Below are 20,457 nucleotides of genomic sequence, written 5' to 3'. Positions count from 1 at the left end.
CACAAACAGAAATGGTTGGCTGAGTAAGTGATGGCTGCTCAAGCAGTCCAATCAGAAAATAATATCTGCAATTAAAAAGGTGTTTAAAGAGAATTAAGAGGATAACTCACCAGAGATCATCTGGGATGTCACAAAGGCAACAATAGGAGACAATGAATAGCATCATGCCTACATACAACAAGGCAAGAACATGAAATAGAACTTGCTAGAGAAATACATAAAATCACTGAAATGACTTAGTCCACAATTAAGGTCACTGTTGGCGGTGTCGCAAGCCAAGGCTGTGAAAATGTGGCTATACCAGAATTACGAGCGAGAGGCCTCACCTGCAGACCACAAACCGTGAAGCTAAGAATTTCTGTGAGCAAAAAAGCATGGAAAGGTTGACTAATTACCGTAAGTATACTGGTAACAAGTCTAATCTTGTGGAAACTACCGACAGAAAAGTTCAGATTAGAACCAATAACAAAGGCATTTTAGACTTAGACTGCTATTAGTTCTGTTCTAAACTTTATAAATCTAACACAAACATCTCCACAAAGGAGTGCCAAGCATACTAAGATAAATTATCATAAACGCCACTAGAATCCAAATTAAAACCAGGATTTAAGAACAAAATTGACAATTTTTACACCAATCAAACCACTTAAAGTTAGCAAAGCACCAAGAACTGATGGGTTTCTGATATCCTTCTAAAGGAACTGGCAATCAAAACTAACAGAACACATGGAAAAGCTTTGTCTAAACTTTGCAAAGAATGGAGTAATTAAAGGTTTGGAGCGGATGAAATGCTTGTTGTAATACAGAAAGGAAAGACCCCTAGATAAAGAGTTATAGGCGGATTTCATTAATTAAATTGGACTGCCAGATCTGTGCTAAGATTCGCACCACAAGACTTAGGAGGTCCTAACACTACTCTAGTATCTGACAGCTTATGCGGTTAATGAAGTTCTAGAATCTCTGTATGTAGAGTGTTCAAAGAGGATAGCACAGAGGGAGCTGTGAAGTTTCAGCAATCTGTGCTCTGACCAGAATGAATTGAGGGGTGCTTGGTAGATGAGGCATTAGGTCTGTGACTAATACTCCTGCTGGGCAAATGTTCATTTGCTATTTTTTTTTTTTAACAGCCTAACTTATTTGGAACGTCTTTTCAATTTGGAGTCGTCGTTTACCAGATAAAAAATCTGTTTGTAGCTTTTTTTTTTAAAGAGAAGAGGATGTGCTGGGTTAAAGCCTTCTAAGTCCATAATAGCGTATTCCACATTTTCTCAATTTTTTATATTTGTGGAGACACAATTTTCACACTATCTGTAATTACCACAATGAGCTGTGTACATTTCAAAAGGTTCACTGTGTTGTTTACTGGTGAAAGTTGTTTCACAAGGAGTACCTCGCAGATCACAGAACCAGCTTGAGGCAAGTGGAGCTGGTTCACAAGAAACCCTAACACGATGGATTTTCCCCAGAACGATTTTCCCAGAACAGTCTCACTCAGTGTGAGGTTTCAGTCCCTAATCCAACGTGTGCATGGCAGGATAGGATAGGATATGGTTTTATAGAGTGCTCGAATGCCAAGGCGTCTAGGCGCTGAGAGGTGAGATAAAGGAATTGGACAGCTATGACAAGAGCATACAAACTACAAACCAATGTTTCATCTCCCTCTGTGCTGCGCGTGTACGAAGTAGGAACACAGTATGGATATATCAGGCATTTGAGACAGCAAAAGCAGCATCATCAAATTTGGGTGCCATTCATATGGTTTCAGAACATTTTGGGCAACAAAGGGAAATATCCCAAAAACCTTACTGGTAAGACTTTCAGTACAGTTTGTGGTGGCTAATCGCTCATCGGATTATATAAATAAATAAATAGAAAAGGAAAATCATGTTACAATAAGAGAATTACACCGTAGTTCAATTTAGGACATTCTTTGCTACAAAAATCTCCTGCTGGGTGAAGATCATTTATTTGGGTATGCTTCACAAGTTTTGTTGTGTGGTTATTCTCTCCCACATATAATTTCAGGTACTATACAGACCCCCCCCCCCAGGATATTGCGGGATGGATTAGGACATTTTGCGGCACAAAAATAGAAATTTTGTGACAGACATAGCATTTCTGTGGCTATTTTGGCACCTTATTTTAGTAGCATTTCATAGTTATGTCCTATTAAAATGGGAATCTGCCTGTCACCCACGCTCTAATTTCATACTGCAAGATTTAAGGACAAATAATTAACCATTGGCATCAGAAAGAGATACCCATGTACTCGCTGAATTGCATAGAGTCAATCCCGGCTTCTAGGATGACCCAACTTTATAATCTTAGACAAATGCTTTATTTCACTGAGATTCCTTTTTGTACATTATAGATATGAGAGCACCTTCAAATACGTGTGTTCGGGATTTGCATTTTACACAAAAATCAATAATACTGCTCCAGCTTCCTGCTTTACCGAATTGTGTAATCGTAGGCAAATATGTACATGGACTGATTGATTTTCATGTTGTCCTATCTATAATAGCAAAATAAGCCACATGTAGTTGGCACCTGACAACAGACTAGTCTCTTGGTTCACTGATAGTATTGTTGTTAGGGCGGTGGGTTCAAAAAGGTTTCTTAATCTACTACTTTTTTGCTAAATGTTACTCAAAGCAGTAAGATAATTGAATGCATTAAAGTGAAAAAACATAAAAATACTACATTTCTTGTAACCTTTATCATAAGCTCAATCAGGACCCTGACTGGCCTCTACCCATGATTTGGCAGGCTCCCTCATCTATAAGTAGTAGAGCTACAGAGCAATTACTTTGCATTTGCAGAAAAGGAAAGAAAGGTTAATGCCTTGAATCGGTCTTGCTTTGTAATTTAACAAACAATGCGGTTTTGTTTATAGAGCAGTACCATTTCAGAACATTCTTTTCATTCCTGTTACAGTAACGCAAAGTAAATACTCTGTAACTGTACTTCTGTTTCATAAATCAGCACAGTTGATGACTTTACATGTAATGCCCCAGCATTTTTCAAATGTGTGCTCGCAACTCTTACTCACAATGGCGTTTTTAAAAAAAATAGGTGACTTCATATACCCAACAGTCTTTTTTTTGTCACTCCCTGTAGGGCACCCAGGAATGACAATATTATTTTCCGGGTGGTGGGGGGGGGGCATGATTGCGGCAAACAAGCTGAGCGTCACATGCATTAGTGCCCCAGGCAGGCAAATGCTAGGACGCATTGCAGCAAGGCATTCGCTTTCTGCCAGGCTTTGATTCGAACTTCTCCTCTAGGGACAGACCATATGTGTTGTGGTATGTGGCTTGGCAGCAAGTGAAAGCCAAGTGCAGATTCCTGTTTTCAGGTATGGGAGGCCACAAACTATAATAAAAAAAAAAAGCAGGGAAGCAACACTTGATTTTTTCACACCCCCCTGGGTACGAATTTGCGGGATTCGAGCACCTAGGTCAATTTTGCGATAAATATGTAATTCACAAAATCACGAAAAGCTGGTGCAGCTGACTATACTGAGTAATGGAGGGTAGGATCTAGTGTACAATTTCATGAACAGGTTGTGAAGAACCCAATTATACACAATGTTTTGCTTGTTTTTCTACAATATGAAAAATGTACCAGCCACGAGCGACATTGTCCCGCAGTTCTCCAGAGGAACAAGAAAGAGTAGAAAACGGATGATAGGAGAGGCGACAGTGGATGAGGATGATGATGATATAGCAGATGGTGGTGAAATTGTTTTGCAGATGAAAGGCAACAAGATATAGGGTCCTTTGGTTTTTAATTGGCTTATACTGAGGGTTGTCTACTTCCTCTTGATTTTAAGAAATCGTCCACTAATTTAGAAACAAGTTTCCCTGGAAATCGTCCTCAGTACTTCTCTGCTAAAATTCAGAAGAAGAGGTGATCTATCACTTACTGGAACTACGTCTGTAGTAAGGATGTAGCAGTGTTCAATTAATTTAAAATATGCAAAAACAAATCAGATCGGAACTGCCTTCCTAAGGGTAATACTATACTGGAAACTTATAGTTGAGAGTCTTAATAATGACCTATGCAACTGGCATCCTGAAATAAGTTTGGTAAGACACTGGAAGAAAGATTACAAGGCCAATTTATGGTAAGATGCAATATCGACAAAGTCACATTTGATTTGTGGCAAAAAGATGATTTCGAGTTAGAGGGTGTTGTTGTCTCTATAAATGAAACTGGGATGTATTGCTTGCGCTGGGGTGATTAGACAGGAGAATGGAGTAAGGAACAGAGGCCTTACCTCCCCTGGGGTCATAAGGAACAAACGCATCACTGTGGTCATAAGGAACCGCCGCCAACGATGCATCACCTCCTTGATGCTGCGCGCCTTCTTTGCTTTCATCATTTACCAAGGTTCTGTTCTTTGGGGGTCTGTTTGACTCTGCGCCCGACGCTGCGCACTTCGCGATCGGCACTGTACTTTGGATTTTCATCTGTCACAACATCGTATAGCTCCGGGTGGAGTTATTTGTTGCTACAAGCTTTATTTGTGTGAATAACCTATTTTTGAGGATATCTGGGTATATGTAGTGTGGATTTTTGTCGCTTTGGTCTTGTTAGGTTTAGATAAAGATTACCTGTTTTTTCTAAACTGATGTGGTGTCTAATGGTAGTGTTTTCACTGCATTATTGTATGTGGGCACAAATGCTTTACAGTACAGCCAATGGCATAGAAACTATAGATGCTATCAGGTTTCTTCGAGAGGTGTTTAGTAGGGAAGGTACCCCAGAGTCGGTATTGAGTGATAATGGGGTGCAACTTGTTTATAAAGGAGCGGAAGAGTTCCTAAACTAAAGAGGGATTAGACATTAGTATGCATTATGTCATTCTGAAGCGAACAGGACGATTGAGAGACTGAGCAGAGTATTAAAAAAAATACAACTTGCAAATTCTAATTGAAAGGATTGGAGGGAAGAAGAGAACTCAGAATAGAAAGGTACAGGTTGACTCCTTATTCTATTACTGGCAAACCTATTATTGATGTTCGGAGAAAGAACCCTGGCATAAAGCTGAAATTGGCACAGGTAAATAGAAGAAAGGATGTGCCTGGCAATGAAAGTGTCAGAGGGGAAGAGTTGGAAAAAAGTATGAGAAAGAGAAAATAAACATACACATGTACAAGTTGGTGGGACTGTTAAAATTAAGTATCTAGTACGTGAAGGTGGTTGGTCGAAATATTCAAGGCAGAATAGAGTTGGGATATTGCTTCCCAATACAGTGGAAACATAAGATTTCAGGATATGGAAGAAGTGGTAAAGAGCAAAATTAAAGAGAATGTTCAAAATGGTATGAAAATGAATTGTAAGGTACAAAGTTCACTCAGGAGTGAGAGGTTGATTAAGAAACCAGGTTATCTGTCAAACTATGTGGGACGTTTATTAATCGGACTATGAGTAAATGTTTTTTTTAAACACTCTTCTACTCTTCTGTAAATCCCATAACTGATGAATACTTTCAATTCAGTTTAGTTTATTTTGGATGCAACATCCTTAAAACAAAACATTTACATAAAACAATTACGTTCATTGCATACAGACCACATCAAATTTAAAATCAAGTAAAATATATAAAACCAACAATTCATCTTATCTAGATACAAAAAAATCACTAAGTAGTACACATAGAAAAAACGTCAATGATAAATATTAAAAACTTGTTGAGCGTCATCAAGCTTACACTGTATTGTGGGGTAGGAATTTCTTTTGTATAACCCAAGCAGAAGATACAAATTTTGAAATGCTATTGGTGATTACATCATCCGAGCTAGTTCTTAAAATTCTCAGCCCCGTTTCTTTACTTATTAACACTTTATTTTTTATTAGAAAGGGAGGTGTCTGGTACCTGATAGAGTTTATGCAAAAAATAATGTTCTATAATCTCTGAATTTAGAGAGAGCACAGAGAGGTTTCAGCGGTCTGTGCTGTGACCAGCCTCAGATGAGAGCTGCTTACCAGGTGGATTTAGAATAAACTAATATTGGATGATACAAAATCATACTCCGTACCAGTTATAGTCTTTTCAACAGCAATTAATACACATGACTAACTGGGTTCACAAATGGAAGGCTAGCCAATGGTTACATGAGGCTGTTTTGCCATGTATTGGAAAAAGCTGAACTACTGGATTCCCCTGCAATACGACTGGACACACAGAAATCTTTCAACATGGCATTGTGAACTTTCCTGTGTTCAGTGCTGAATGAATTCAATTTAAATTGATGGTCTTTGACCTATATATCCAACCAACGGCATGCATCAGATTTAATGCTCTATTATCTGGCAACTTTAACCCATCACAGGGCACCCCGCAGGGACGTCCCTCTTGTTCTTACTGGCGATGGAGCCTTTAGTGGTGGCCATATTTCTAAACCCAACCATCAAATGTATAACATTCCCCAGTGAGCTCTTTTGTGAATACACCTCCCGGAAGCCCAGCATAGCATCCTACTATGCTAGATGCGAGTAGTGAACTAGGGGTGAGTGAACACAGAAGGCCAGAGAAGAGCAATAGTAACAAAAAGAACAGGTAAAGGAGACAATTTGGATCAATGTTTTCCATGTAGGTGGCAAACAGAGACTTGAAAGGAGTAGTCATTCCTTTTGCCATGGTTTTCAACATATCTACAATCTAAGCACGTTTGAAATTATATGATGTTAACAATTATTCATATGGAGCCCATTTGTAACTAAGTTTACAGCTATTCAGTGAAAAGCATATGTCCGGAGATGACAGTGCGGAACTAACCAATCCTTTTGGAAGGACAGCTTCTCTGGGAAATGCCAAGTTCTTTGATATATTTCTGTCTGATTCTTTTTGAGCATGTGGTGAAATCTCAAGTACAAAAAGCGACATCAATCAAAATGAAGATCTCTGCAGCCTACGATGCACCAGGATTAAAAAATAAATGCACACTCCCAATACACACGCCCCCTACCAGTATTAAGAGGAGAGGTCCCATCTGAACCTCCTACTGCATAGAGGAAGCCCCCTAAGACTGCCACTGCCACGCCCAAGCGCCTTGTACTCATGGATGCCACTCGAGTCCACTTGTTCTCTTTTGGATCATATCTGCAGACAAACAGAAACAAGAAACTATATAGTTGGATTTTTTTTTTACCAAAAAAAGGCACACAAAATTATAAATATACATTTCGGGCAGGTAGTTGGATCGCGGTGCTCTGGAAAAGCAACTAATAGCTAAGCTTTAGGGTCAAACTTAGTTGGAGTGGTCGGAGCATGCAGCACGTGATGCTTTAAAGTCGCTGGATGGGGCAGACCTACCTAACAACGAAACTGTGATGCATGCACACAGTAGCTTTTTGGTTGTGAAGGCAGTCAGTCAGAAAACACTGCAACAAAGACACCGTCACTCATGGAGACGTTAAAAGATATTGCTCAGCGGAAATAGCACTTCAAACTCTCACATGACAATACAGGAGATCACCTAGCTTAGCAGACAATACCACTGCTTCCTTCATTTGCATAGCAAGAGCATAAATACCCAATTCAGTGGCCAGCATATAGTCTAATTTCCAAGTGCAATGAATATATTTACATATGGATTAAAATGATCTAATTGCATTGTCCCCTAAATAATCTAAAACAACAGAAACTTATTTCAAAGACTTTTGCTATAAGAGCAGCACTACACTTAAAATGGTGTTTTAACCAGGAGGTGCTTCATGATGATGGTCCTGTATATTTAAAAAAATGAGGGAGACACTTCGCATCTGCTACCTTAGTATACTCTCATTATGTATGGCATCGCAAAATCCCAAACAAGGCATATTTTAAGGAATGAGGCCTGATCACATTGATAAGCTTAAACTAAACAAGAGCAGGGAAGGAACGATATAAACAAGAGCATTCTGTTTAAGAGAATATTGCTGATCACTGAAGTTGGCATAGCACTCAGAATAGTGGAAGGATATCCCCAATACCATTTTAAAAAGTTCTAAACTATCTTCGCATAAAGGTGTGGATGAGGGAAGCACATTTTTTTCATTGTTCTTTCCTGTCTCTGATGTCGAAGAGATACCTTTTTTGGGACATATTTTAAAACAATGATAGAAGAAAATACAGTAACAAATTATAACTAAAAATAAATCTTGTAGTCTGCATGCTTGATGTACGATGAAGAACTTCACAGTACTCCTACTTGCCAGATTTTTATGACACTAGAACCGGTCTTCAAAGACTCCCTGCTTTATGCAAGTTGCCTATAAGATTGATTTTTCTTGTAGCCAGTAGACCGAATCATGTTACATTTTGGCTAGACATATTACTTTGCTTTTGATACACTGCTTCATTCTGCACATCTTCTATTTCTAAATGGTGTAAATAACAGGTGATACTACTACTCATTTGATTATACTCATTAAACCAGAGTCAAAATTGAGAGGCTGAGTCGGAGCGTGGAGATTCAAGCTCTTGGTCGTCAGATCAATGCAGATGTGCATGGGGAGCATACACTCACCCAGTCATTTTTTCTAGCATTGTTCTCATGCAGAACTACTTGGGAAAACTCTAAGGTTGGCCACCACAGTTTGATTTACTTGAAGTGGTTTGCTTTTCAAAGAAGCCAGTCTTTTTCACCATCCATAAGTAAATAATTCTAAAGAATGCCAATTACTTTTAAATGTGCAATATGACGAACTTAGAGCCCAAATTGTGTTTTGTAGAGCACTTAAAAGCTTCAGAACAGGATAAGTGACCCATTCTAGCATCTAAGAGAGTTCTCCACTATTTGGAGAAGAAAATTACCTGAACTGTTGTCTGCAGAAGTACAGCCTACTGCTATTACCCAATCAATTCCTTCAAGTACGGGGCATGGGACTCACTTGTGAAAGAATATTACAATCTTCCCTTCAGCATACCATATTATTCAGAGGGTATTATTGCATAGAAGTGAGAAAAACCGAGGCCACTGCCTCTAATCAGAAATAAATTCCAGGCTCCTCTTTGAATGGAATCAAGAACAAAATGGCCGCCCGGTGAGGAGCTCCAGCCGGGAGCTCCCAGTCAGTGACTGCCGTTCTGGCCTTAAAACCACCTTTCCCCCCGTAATTTTCTCCCCATCCCAACAGCGGACACTGAGATGACTTGGCCGATGCCCAGTGGAGCCGCTTGATTCGGCTAATGAGAAGTCTGGCCCGGCTTTCTGCCGCGGCCGTCACCTACCCAGCCGGACATCAGGCATGGCTTACCTTATCCCACTGATGTTGATTCTATTTCCGCCTATACCGCCGCCTTCGGAACTAATCATCCTCCTGATGACTGTCCAGGCTGTGCTCCGTTCTGGATCCTTCGGATGGCTCCGGATGCTGTAGGATTGCTCTGGAGCGTGAGTCCTATTGCCCGGGACATCAAGACTATTTGGCGCATGCCCTGTGGAGTCGCTTGGTTCGGCTATCGAGGAGTCCGACTGGGTTCTCCTGTGACCGCCACCTACCCAGCTGGACATCGGGGCATGTCATTTATCGTCCCACCACCGCTGCTGCTATTCTTCCCCTCTGCTCCCTTCCTCGGACCGAGTCGCCGCGGATGGCTGATGATGGGCCCAGCCATGGCGCTGCTCTGTGTTCACTGGCTGCCGGCCAGTCCTCGCTGCTGCCGCGCAGCCTCCCCATGCTGGCCGCTCGCCTGGATGTGCTCGAGAGACCTTGTCCAATTATGGTGGTCTGGGAGCCACGACCGGCTGACGGCCTATATCGATACCCCAGTGGTCCAGAACCTGCACACCCCTTCTCCCTTCCACCCGCCTTTGTGAAGGGTGAATCCTTTTCCAGGTATGGGCGTGCGGGAGCTATGACCGGCGGACTGCCTATATCGAAGCCCCAGTGGTCCTGAGCCTGTACTCCTCTTCTCCCTTTCACCCACTTTTGGTTTTGGAACTGCATCTCCTCCCTTTTGACTTTGACTTCTTTGCACTTTAATCCTGCTCCCTGGTTTGCATCTATGGACTGTTTGACTCTTTGAAATTTGCTCTGCCTGCCATTTTGTCGCTGGCCATTGTCGATTCCCAGGACCTTTACCTACCATCTTGTTTTGACCTCGGTCCTTTCCCCTTGCCTCCGTTCTCCCTCTGACGATCCTCTAACATTTTATCCCGCTTTCTAGTCTGCCTTAACTTGATTCCCCCCCCCGCCTCCCCCCTCTCCCACTCTCGCTCTCAGAATACTACTTTTATTCCCCCTTTACCTTCTCCCCCCCCCTATGATATTTCCACTCTCCTTATTCAATCGGTACAACTCCGTCTTTTAATTACTGTACCTTAACCGTATGTTTATCGTTATGATACCTTGACTTTTAAATGAATGTTTTCTCTTTCCGCCTGACTGCCTTTACTCCCTCCCCCCTCAGGTTCCCTTCCTCCCTTCCCCACCTATTCTTTTACTCATATTCTTGTCCCCCTTTCCTTCTCTGCCTCTTATGATTTTCATTTACTTCAAAATTTCTGTGAAAAATGTTTTTTTATTATTCGTGTAACTCACTGTTGTAAAGCGGTCTGATACCGCCGGGTCTAGCCAGCGCGATATAAAACTCAATAAAATAAAATAAAAATAAAATATGATTTAGCATAAAAAATAGGACAAGGTACGAGGCATCGCACAGTAATGAACATGTGATGCTTTGACCCTACCACATGCAACCATCTTTTGTATTTTGTAGGCTTCAATACCTGGAAGTAACTTGGGAATACAGGGCAGAAGCACACATTTTGAGGAGCAAAATCATTAACATAATGGAGAGAATGGGTGAAAGGAGAAATAAAAACAATAAAAGTGTTCACTTCTAAAACGTTTGTATCTAGGAAGTTTTACTAGAAAGCATGGTAACTGCATAGCACATCATGCACCACTGAGAATATTAAGATCATGCAATTCCTATACATCATGGACCTGCAAAAAAGCGGCCACACTACAGTTATTTTGTTTTGCATCACTATCCATACCAACTTAACTATCCTTACTGACTGACAATTTGTAAAAGGGTACTGTACCCAATCGTTCTCTTAGACGCAAATCCCTTGAGCAGACTAGGAAAAGGAGGGGAACATTTTTTTCTTTAAAATACCTTTCAACAATGTTGAGGCACGAGACACCATCCTGTCCGCCCACAGCATAAAGATATCCGCCAAGAACTGCCACTCCCACACTAGTTCTGCATGTGCTGGTGGGTGCCACATCACTGCTCCACTGGTTGGTCTTCGGGTCGTACCTGCAAAAACAAATATAAGGAAAACACCATCATATGAGAACAGGAGTGTCAGGACTTTCACATCTGAAAACCTTATTAAAATAAAGTGTCAATCTCACCTTTCAACACTATTCAGGTATGAAGAACCATCATGGCCGCCAACAGCATAGAGAAGATCATCAAGGACACTGACTCCAACACCACAACGCCTTTTACTCATAGAAGCTACCATGCGCCATTCATTGGTCTGGGGGTCATAGCGCTCCACACTTGAGATAGCGTCACCACTGCACCAGCCACCCACTGTGGAAAAGAAACAAAACCACAATGTATACCTTTCTTGTCAAAAGGTGAATATTCACACCATTGATCAATCAATCGGGATTTAGAGAGCACAGCTAATCACCCAAGAGGATATTCAGACGTTGTATTCTAACTGGGTTCAGTCACAGAGACAAGCCGCTAGTTCCTTTCAGGATTCAGGGAAAAAGTGAGACGTTCGTAAGTGCAGGGGAAAGTTGTTCCAGGACTGCCGGCGTGGTAGGAGAAGGACTGTCATCCGCAGAAGCTTTGGCAGCAGGTGGAGTATATGCAAGGGCAAGAGAGGCTGGGTGGTAATTCCAGTGTAGTGTGTTGCCGTAGTCCAGTTGACTGCTGACTAGGGCTTGAGTGAAGGTCTTTCTGGTGCTGACTGGAGTGCTGAAGCAGGTGGAGGAAACTGATTTTATCTAGTGTTTCATGGTGAGTTTGAGGTCCTGTATAATCCCAAGGTTGCAGGTGTGGGTCTGAGTTCGGTGGACCACCAAGCGTCGTTTCACATGAGGTGTTGTTCTGAAATATCATCACTTCTGTTTTCTCAGTGTTGAGCTTCAGGCAATTGGTTCTCATCCAGTCAGCCACAGGAACAAGTTACTTACCTTCGGTAACGATATATCTGTAAGAAACAGTAGTTAGTATTAGATTCCTTACCTTAGAATATCCCCAGGCGTCAGTCTGGATCCGGAAACTTTTGCGTAGCAGTACCCCTGCGCGTCGGTAGGCGTCGTCTGCAGGCGTCCCCTGCGGCTCCGCGTCGTCGGCGTCGTGCGCCGTGATGACGTCGCTGGAGTATATAGACGCCGCGCCTCCGCGCGCTGACGTCAGTTCTTTGCACACAGCTTTTCCACGCCAGAACACGCAGAGCCATGTGAGAACTAACACTGGTGCCATTTGAAACTAGGGCCCTGAAAGGGATGACCTTAACCCTAGGTATCAGTTCGCAGAACGGGGAGGACGGGTGGGGCGGTAAGGAATCTAATACTAACTACTGTTTCTTACAGATATATCGTTACCGAAGGTAAGTAACTTGTTCATCTGAAAGAAACAGGTTAGTATTAGATTCCTTACCTTAGAATAGATACCCCAGCAATACCAACCCCGGTGGTGGGTCTGCGAACCAATACAAACCTACACCAGAAAGTCCTGGAGGACCGAACGGCCAAAGAAGCCATCCCTCCGGACTTGACTGTCCAGGCAGTAGTGCCTCGCAAAGGTGTGCAGCGAGGCCCACGTAGCCGCCTGGCAAATGTCCTGCAAAGGGACTCCCCGGCCCAGGGCAGTAGTAGCCGCCGTGGCCCGAGTGGAATGGGCCCTCAGCCCAACAGGAGGCTCCTTCCGAGCCAAAGAGTAGCATGCCTTGATGCAGAGGACGACCCACCGAGAGATGGTCCGTTTCTGTACCGCCCTTCCCTTCTTCTCACCCACGTAGCCAACAAACAGTTGGTCATCCACCCGGAACTGGCGTGTGCGATCCAGGTAAAATGAAAGCGCACGTTTTGGGTCCAGACGATGGAGCCGCTCTTCATCCTTTGAAGGATGCGGAGGCGGGAAGAAGGAGGGCAAGGTGATGGACTGCCCAATGTGAAAAGCAGAGACTACCTTGGGCAGGAAAGAAGGTCTAGTCCGAAGAACCACCTTATCAGGATGAACAGACAAGAAAGGAGGTTGAATAGAAAGAGCCTGGAGCTCACTCACTCTCCTGGCAGAGGTGATGGCTACCAGGAAGGCCGTCTTTAAAGTGAGAAGACGGAGAGGACAGGAATGAAGGGGCTCAAAAGGAGCGCACATCAGGAAAGTCAGAACCAGGTTCAAGTCCCACTGAGGCATCACGAACGGAGTTGGAGGATACATGTGCGTGATGCCCTTCAAGAATCTTAACACAATAGGGGACTTGAATAAAGATGGCTGATCAGGGAGCCTCAAGAAGGCGGAAAGGGCAGAAAGATAGCCCTTGATAGTGCCCAGAGCAGAGCCCTGCTGGGCAAGGGAAAGGAGGAAGAGGAGAACCTCAGACAGAGGGGCAGAAAGGGGATCCACAGCCTTTGCTGTGCACCATGCCACAAATCTGTTCCACCGGCAGGCGTATACCGACTTTGTGGAGGGACGCCTGGCTGCCAGAATGACATCACAGACTTCAGGAGGCAAGTCAAATGGCCTCAACTGTCGCCGCTCAATCTCCACGCATGGAGGTGGAGACTGGACAGGTTCGGGTGGAGGACCGTCCCCTGCTGCTGCGACAGAAGGTCCTCCTGAAGGGGCAGGCGGATCGAGGGACCGACTGTCATGCTGAGTAGCTCGGGATACCAGTATCTTCGAGCCCAGTCCGGAGCCACAAGGATAACTTGGGCCCGGTCGCGCCTGATCTTCTTCAGCACTCTGGGCAGAAGTGGTATAGGCGGAAAGGCGTACAACAGACCGCAACTCCACTCGCGCCGAAAGGCGTCGCCGAGCGAGTGCCGTCTTGGAAACTCCAACGCGCAGAACTGATGACATTGCGCGTTCTCTTCTGTGGCGAATAGATCTAACCAAGGCTCTCCCCATTGCTGAAAGAGGCCTCTCGCCACGTCCGAGTTCAGACGCCATTCGTGATCCACCGAGCACCGACGGCTGAGTTCGTCCGCCCTGGCGTTCAGAGAACCTGCCAGGTGTTGAACCGTCAGAGTCACGCCCTGACGTTCCAGCCATTGCCAGAGACGCAGAGCCTCCTGGCAAAGGGTCCACGACCCCACACCGCCCTGTTTGTTGCAGTACCACATGGCGGTTGTGTTGTCCGTGAACACCTGCACTACACTCCCGTTGACAAAGGGGAGGAATGCCTTCAGTGCTAGGCGAATCGCCCGTAGCTCCAACAGGTTGATATGGAGCCGGGACTCCGCCGGAGACCAGATGCCTCTGATCTCCGCCTCTCCCAAGTGGCCACCCCAGCCCTGGAGGGACGCGTCCGTCACAACCACGTGCTCCGGTTGGGGAAGGGAGAGGGATCTGCCTCTGACCCAATCGCGGTCCGTAAGCCACCACTGCAACTGTCTCGCAGTGCCCTCCGAGATCAGGACATGGTCGGATAGGTTGCCCTGATGCTGGGCCCACTGAAACTTCAGGTCCCACTGCAGAGCCCGCATCCGCCACCTGGCGTGATGCACCAGTAGGATGCAGGAGGCCATCAGCCCCAGAAGCCGCAGCGTCAACCTGACGAAACCCGGGATAACGGCTGAAAGATGGGAATCAGAGCCTGAATATCCCGGACCCGCCGTTCCGGGGGATAAACCCGAAACTGCGCCGAGTCGAGAACCGCTCCGATGAAAAGGAGCTTTTGAGAGGGACACAGGTGTGATTTCGGCACATTGATGGAAAACCCCAGCTCGTGCAGGAGGTCTGCCGTCATCTGAAGGTGGTGGACGACTGTCTGGGGCGAGCCCGCCTTCAACAACCAGTCGTCGAGGTAGGGGAAGACTGAAACCCCTAACCGGCGCAGATGAGCTGCGACCACCGCCATCACTTTCGTGAACACCCGTGGGGCGCTGGTAAGGCCGAATGGGAGCACGATAAACTGAAAGTGCTCGTGGCCTACCGTGAACCGCAGGTAACGCCGGTGGGCCGGCAGGACGGGGATGTGAAAATACGCATCCTGCAAGTCCAACGCTACCATCCAGTCTTGTGGGTCTAGAGCAGCCAAGACCTGAGCCAAAGTCAACATCTTGAACTTCTCCTTCCGGAGGAAGCCGTTGACGTTCCGCAGGTCCAAGATAGGACGCAGGCCTCCCTTGTCCTTCTTGGGTACCAGAAAGTAGTGGGAGTAGCAACCACACCCTACTTCTGGCCCAGGAACGCGCTCGATGGCCCCCTTGGCCAAGAGGGCCGTAACTTCCTCCTGCAGAAGTGTCAAGTGGTCCCCCGACACACGGTGGTTCTGCGGTGGCATGGCTGGAGGAGTGGACTCGAAGGGGAGGGCATAGCCCCTTCGAACGAGCTGCAGCACCCACCTGTCCGATGTTATCGCGCGCCAGCGGGAGTGGTGATGGCGAACCCTGCCACCCACTGGCGTCACGTGAGCCCGAAAGCTCGGACTAGGAAGGCTTGGATGCAGCAGCGGAGGGAGGCGTGGACTGACCACGCCGCTGGCCTCTACCGCCACCACGGCGGAAACCACGGCCGCCACCGCGCTGGGGAGCGTTCTGCGGCGCGTGGCTGGCAGCACGTGTGGGACCGCCCCTCCCTTGGCCACGAAAGGGGCGAAACGAACCCGTCTGCTGGCGCTGGGTCGAAAGACCCAAGGACTTGGCCGTGACCCTGGAGTCCTTGAAGCGCTCCAGCGCGTGGTCCGCTTTGTCACCAAACAGGCGACTGCCATCAAATGGCATGTCCATGAGTGTATTTTGGACGTCTGGCGAAAAGTTGGCAGATCTCAGCCAAGCATGGCGACGAATCGCCACCGTCGTGGACATGGCCCGTCCCAGTGAGTCGGTCGTGTCCAGACCACAACGGATCGAGTACCGCGCCGCATCCCGGCCTTCAACCAAGGCCCGGGTGAGCTTGTCCCGCACTTCCTGGGGGCATTGCGGCAAACACTCTTCGACCGTATCCCACAGGGAGTGGGTGTAGCGGCCCAAGAGGCACGCGGTATTACAAGACCGCAGTCCAGCGCTCAAAGAGGAAAAGACCTTTTTACCAAACTGGTCATACCGCTTCGATTCCCGATCGGGCGGAGCCGACGGAAATGCGGACTGCGAAGTGGAGGCCTGGATCACCAGACTCTCCGGGGAGGGATGGGTGGATAAAAAGGCAGGGTCGTCCGAGCATGGACGGTGACGCCTTGCAACATTCCGGTCAACCGGTGCACCGGAAGCGGGCCTGGACCAGGTGCCCAAAAGGACATCCGTCAGGGCCTCATTAAACGGCAGCAGAGGCTCCTGGGGGCATGACTGCGGTTTAAACACTTCGGTCAGAATGTTCGGTTTGACCTTCGCGACGGGGAGCTCAAGGTGCAAGGCCTTGGCAGCCCTCATCAGGACCACCGAATAGGCAGCACCTGCCTCAGACGCCACAGGGGACGGGGAGACAAACCCAGGGTTGGGCGACTCGTCCAGGCCACTGGCATCACCCAGATCACCTACCCTGTCCACATCATACTGGCAGGCACGGGATAAAGGGTCCTCAGACCCCTCCCAACCCTCTCCATACTCATCCTCATCATACCCATATTCTGGGTCGACGATATAGACATCGGGGTCAACGGGCCCCATCGGCGTCGGATCCGGCGTCGGCCGACGCCGGTCCGACTCCGTGTCCGGAGTCGGGGAGGGAATGGGGGTGGCGCCGCGCGGCGTCGGTGCCGGGGACACGACGCCGGCCGGAGCCGACGGCGGAGTCGCTGCACCACGCGGAGGCGGTACCACGGGTTGGCCCAAAGGAACCGACGCCGGAGAGGCCGGGAGACCAGCCGGCGACGAACCTGAGGGACCCAGCGGCGCCGGGGCCGGAGCCACCGGCGGCGTCGGGGCAGAAGCACCCGAACCGCTCGGGCCCCCAGACGGGACCGACGGCGCCGCAGGCCCCGCCGGAGGAGACCTCGCCCTCATAGCAATGAGGAAGGCCTCGATCTCCTCACGCGACGCGCCTTCCCCAGGGACCGACGGGTATGGGGTAGACGGCGTCGGTGACCCACGCGGGCCCGCGGGGGTGGGGCCACCCGAGCCCCCGGCCGCATCACGCGGGCGTCGGGGGGAGTCGGGGGTGCGATGGCGACGACCCGACTTCTTGTGCTTACCTGACGAACCGGAGGAATGGTGGCGACTCCCGGAGCGCCCATGGCGGCTCCGCGATCGTTCCCTCGACCGCTCCCTCGACCTCCGACCGGACCGGGACCGCTCTCGACGCGGGGCCGACACTCGGAGCTCGAGAAGCTTGCGGGACCGCTCCCGCCTAGCTTTTCCAGTCAAGGCCCGACAGTCGACGCAGGACTCCACGTCGTGGTCCGCGCCCAGACACCGGAGGCAGAGTCGATGGTGGTCGGTGACCGACATCATGCGGTCGCACTCGTCGCAACTCTTAAACCCAGGCATCCTACCGGCACCGTAGAAAGATTAAGTTTTACAAACACTTGGTCAAAAGACCAGAGTACTGCTCTTCGGATCTGCGCTAACTGGCGCGGAAAAAAGAAGAACTGACGTCAGCGCGCGGAGGCGGCGTCTATATACTCCAGCGACGTCATCACGGCGCACGACGCCGACGACGCGGAGCCGCAGGGGACGCCTGCAGACGACGCCTACCGACGCGCAGGGGTACTGCTACGCAAAAGTTTCCGGATCCAGACTGACGCCTGGGGATATTCTAAGGTAAGGAATCTAATACTAACCTGTTTCTTTCAGATTTGTCATGCAGTTGAGGAAGTTGGTTATGGAGGTGGAGAGGTCTTTGGAGAGCGAAAGGATGAGCGGAGTGTGGTCAGTGTAGGATATGATGTTGAGGCTGTGTGTTTGGCCGGGGTGACATGCAGGTGTTGAACAGGATGGGGCTGAGAGCTGAGCCTGGAGGGATGCTGCAGATGATGCTTTTGCGTTTCTAGGTGAAGGGTGGTAGGCAAATACTCTGGGTGAGTCCTGTGAGGAAGGATGCGATCCATTTGAGGGTGTCTCCCTGGATCCCGGCGTGGTGGAGTCGCTTGATGAGGGTTTGGTGGGATACTGTATAGAACGCAGCTGAGAGGTGGAGGAGGATCAGGGCCGGTGTTTTCCCATGGTCGATGTGAATTCTGATGTCTTTGGTTACGGCGATCAGGGTGGTATCGGTGTTGTGGTTGGCACAGAACCCGGATTAAGCAGCAACCAGGTGTGCAGCGAACTGGCGGTTGATGGCCTTCTCGAGGACTGTGGTGGGAAAGGGGAGCAGCAAGATGGGGCTGTAGTTATGGAGTTCGCTGGGGTCAGCTGTGGGTTTCTTGAGGAGGGGTTTGACCTTCGTATGTTTACATCCATCGGGGAAGGCAAATATGGTGATGAATGCGTTGAGGATGTGGGCGAGTTAGTCGCTGATTTCTTTGCTGCCGAGGTTGAAGAGGTAGCGGGGGCAGGGGTCCGTGGATGATCCATTCCATTTCACTGTATGTCTATTCAAGAAGTGCAACTTTCAATAACAGGATATAACCCATCAAATCAACTTATGATGCATTATATCCAGCCAATGAAAGGAAGGGAAAACTATCTTTTATAATAACACATAACAGCCATGACCTGGAAGGTACCTACTTAAAAACAACAACAACAAACTACCGCCACATCACAGCCGAGGATTGTAAGCGAATGCCACATATTAACATTTTTGGGGAGTTTGTTTCAAATTACATGGATGAGAAATCAGTTTTTAGATAAATAGACACATCTTACAATTTACGAAAAGTCTAAAAGATTGTATTTATTTATTTTCTTTACATTAAAAGCCAATAGATCACTCAAAACAATACATATTTCAATAAGGAAAACACATTTGCTGACATTTAACAAAAGAAACACAAGGGTTCTTCTGTGCAATACATTTATCACAAAAACAGAGAGGCAAACACAATGCAAACAAAGTGAAAAACAAATGAAGTGGACACTAATCCATGCTGAGTTTGTGGTGGCTCTTTGTGGAACACCAACAAACATTGGCCTGAAATGAACTATATGCATGGAAAAACCTCTCAGATCCTACTGCTTAAGATTTCCTTACTTAAGGAATCTGTTCAGAAACCCATATACAAACCGCTAAGCACTTTCAGAACTTGTGGCATATTATTGGTTTTTATCCCAGATTGTAAAAAAAGAAAAAGCCTTATACATTGCACAGCTAACTTCAAATAAATGTGTGCCTCTTGGGGCTGTATTCTGTATGACAGGAGAAACATACCCAAAGCTCATTAGAACTACAAGAGAACGAAAAAAGATAATTTATCCCAATAAATAAATGATTGAGGGTTTAAAAAGGTTCAGAATCAAAACAAGGCAAACTCACATAACCAGTCACAAAAACAGGAAAATATAGCAGGAAGATTGTTTACCAAATCAGTCCCACATGAGCAGAACTACAGAAAGCTCATTCCTTAACAATAGAGATGAAATGGTATAGAAAACGTATTTTTAAAAGTTATGCAGTGCAACAGAAATTCGACATTACAAACACTCAATTCAGAGAAGAAAAAGTAGAAGAAAATTCATCTCACACTAATATACATTTTAGGAGGATAGCAATGTAGCCTTACTGAGACATCTGGTTTGTGCCAGTTTGTACCTATTACACAAGGAACAGTTAGGTCAGCATTAAATACGAAAGGTCATGACAACTACAAACATTCAGATCTTTCCACCCAGCCACAGAAGGGGATACAAAACAGCCAGTACCATGAAATTATTGTCTTCTTTCAGTGTCTGCATATACCTGCGAAGAGCACTTCCCCGCACCGTATCGGCTTGCGTGGTCTGGTCCTGGGTCCCTGCATAAGTGGCCGTTCCTGTGGTAGTAACAGATAATTCTTGGCTTCATCCACCAGGTCCCTAAACAAAAGGATGTGACAGTGAATTGAACGTAAGTGTCAATTGGTAGACTCAGAATAGTAAAGGTATACCGCTAAAAAATGGTTAAAGTTTTTTTTCCAATTTAAAATACAGCTTTCAATTGATAAAGAAGTGAAACTGTACACTTTAAAAGTCTTCAAAATTCAGAGATCTTAGTGTGAATGTGACAAAGAAAAGACTTGGAGATAACGGGATAGAACAGTTGCTAAGGAACAGGGCTTCATGAACTACGCGAGACATTTATATGTTTAGAACAGTACTTCCCAAACTTTTTAGAACCACAACCCAATGTTTACAATACAAACATTTTGCAACCCACCTAGGTTTAATGGGCATGAGATGGGGCCTTTC

General features: G+C 46.6%; 1 protein-coding gene across 1 annotated transcript in view; it reads right to left on the bottom strand.

The window, feature by feature from the left end:
- The window catches only part of KLHL20 (kelch like family member 20), a 243,629-nt gene that overhangs the window by 80,899 nt on the left and 142,273 nt on the right, over positions 1–20,457 (bottom strand). The window contains exons 6-9 of the mRNA XM_078643044.1: positions 19,970–20,085; positions 11,362–11,545; positions 11,120–11,263; positions 6,978–7,111 (exon numbers count right to left, since the gene is read on the bottom strand). Coding sequence (XP_078499170.1) covers positions 6,978–7,111; positions 11,120–11,263; positions 11,362–11,545; positions 19,970–20,085 — 578 coding nt within the window. The remainder of the gene's footprint in view (positions 1–6,977; positions 7,112–11,119; positions 11,264–11,361; positions 11,546–19,969; positions 20,086–20,457) is intronic.

The sequence above is a fragment of the Lissotriton helveticus genome, chromosome 1_1 (assembly GCF_964261635.1).
Source record: "Lissotriton helveticus chromosome 1_1, aLisHel1.1, whole genome shotgun sequence".
In the NCBI taxonomy this organism is placed as follows: Eukaryota; Metazoa; Chordata; class Amphibia; order Caudata; family Salamandridae; genus Lissotriton; species Lissotriton helveticus.
Note: the sequence above shows the minus strand (reverse complement) of the source record. Positions and strands in the feature narration are given on the sequence as shown.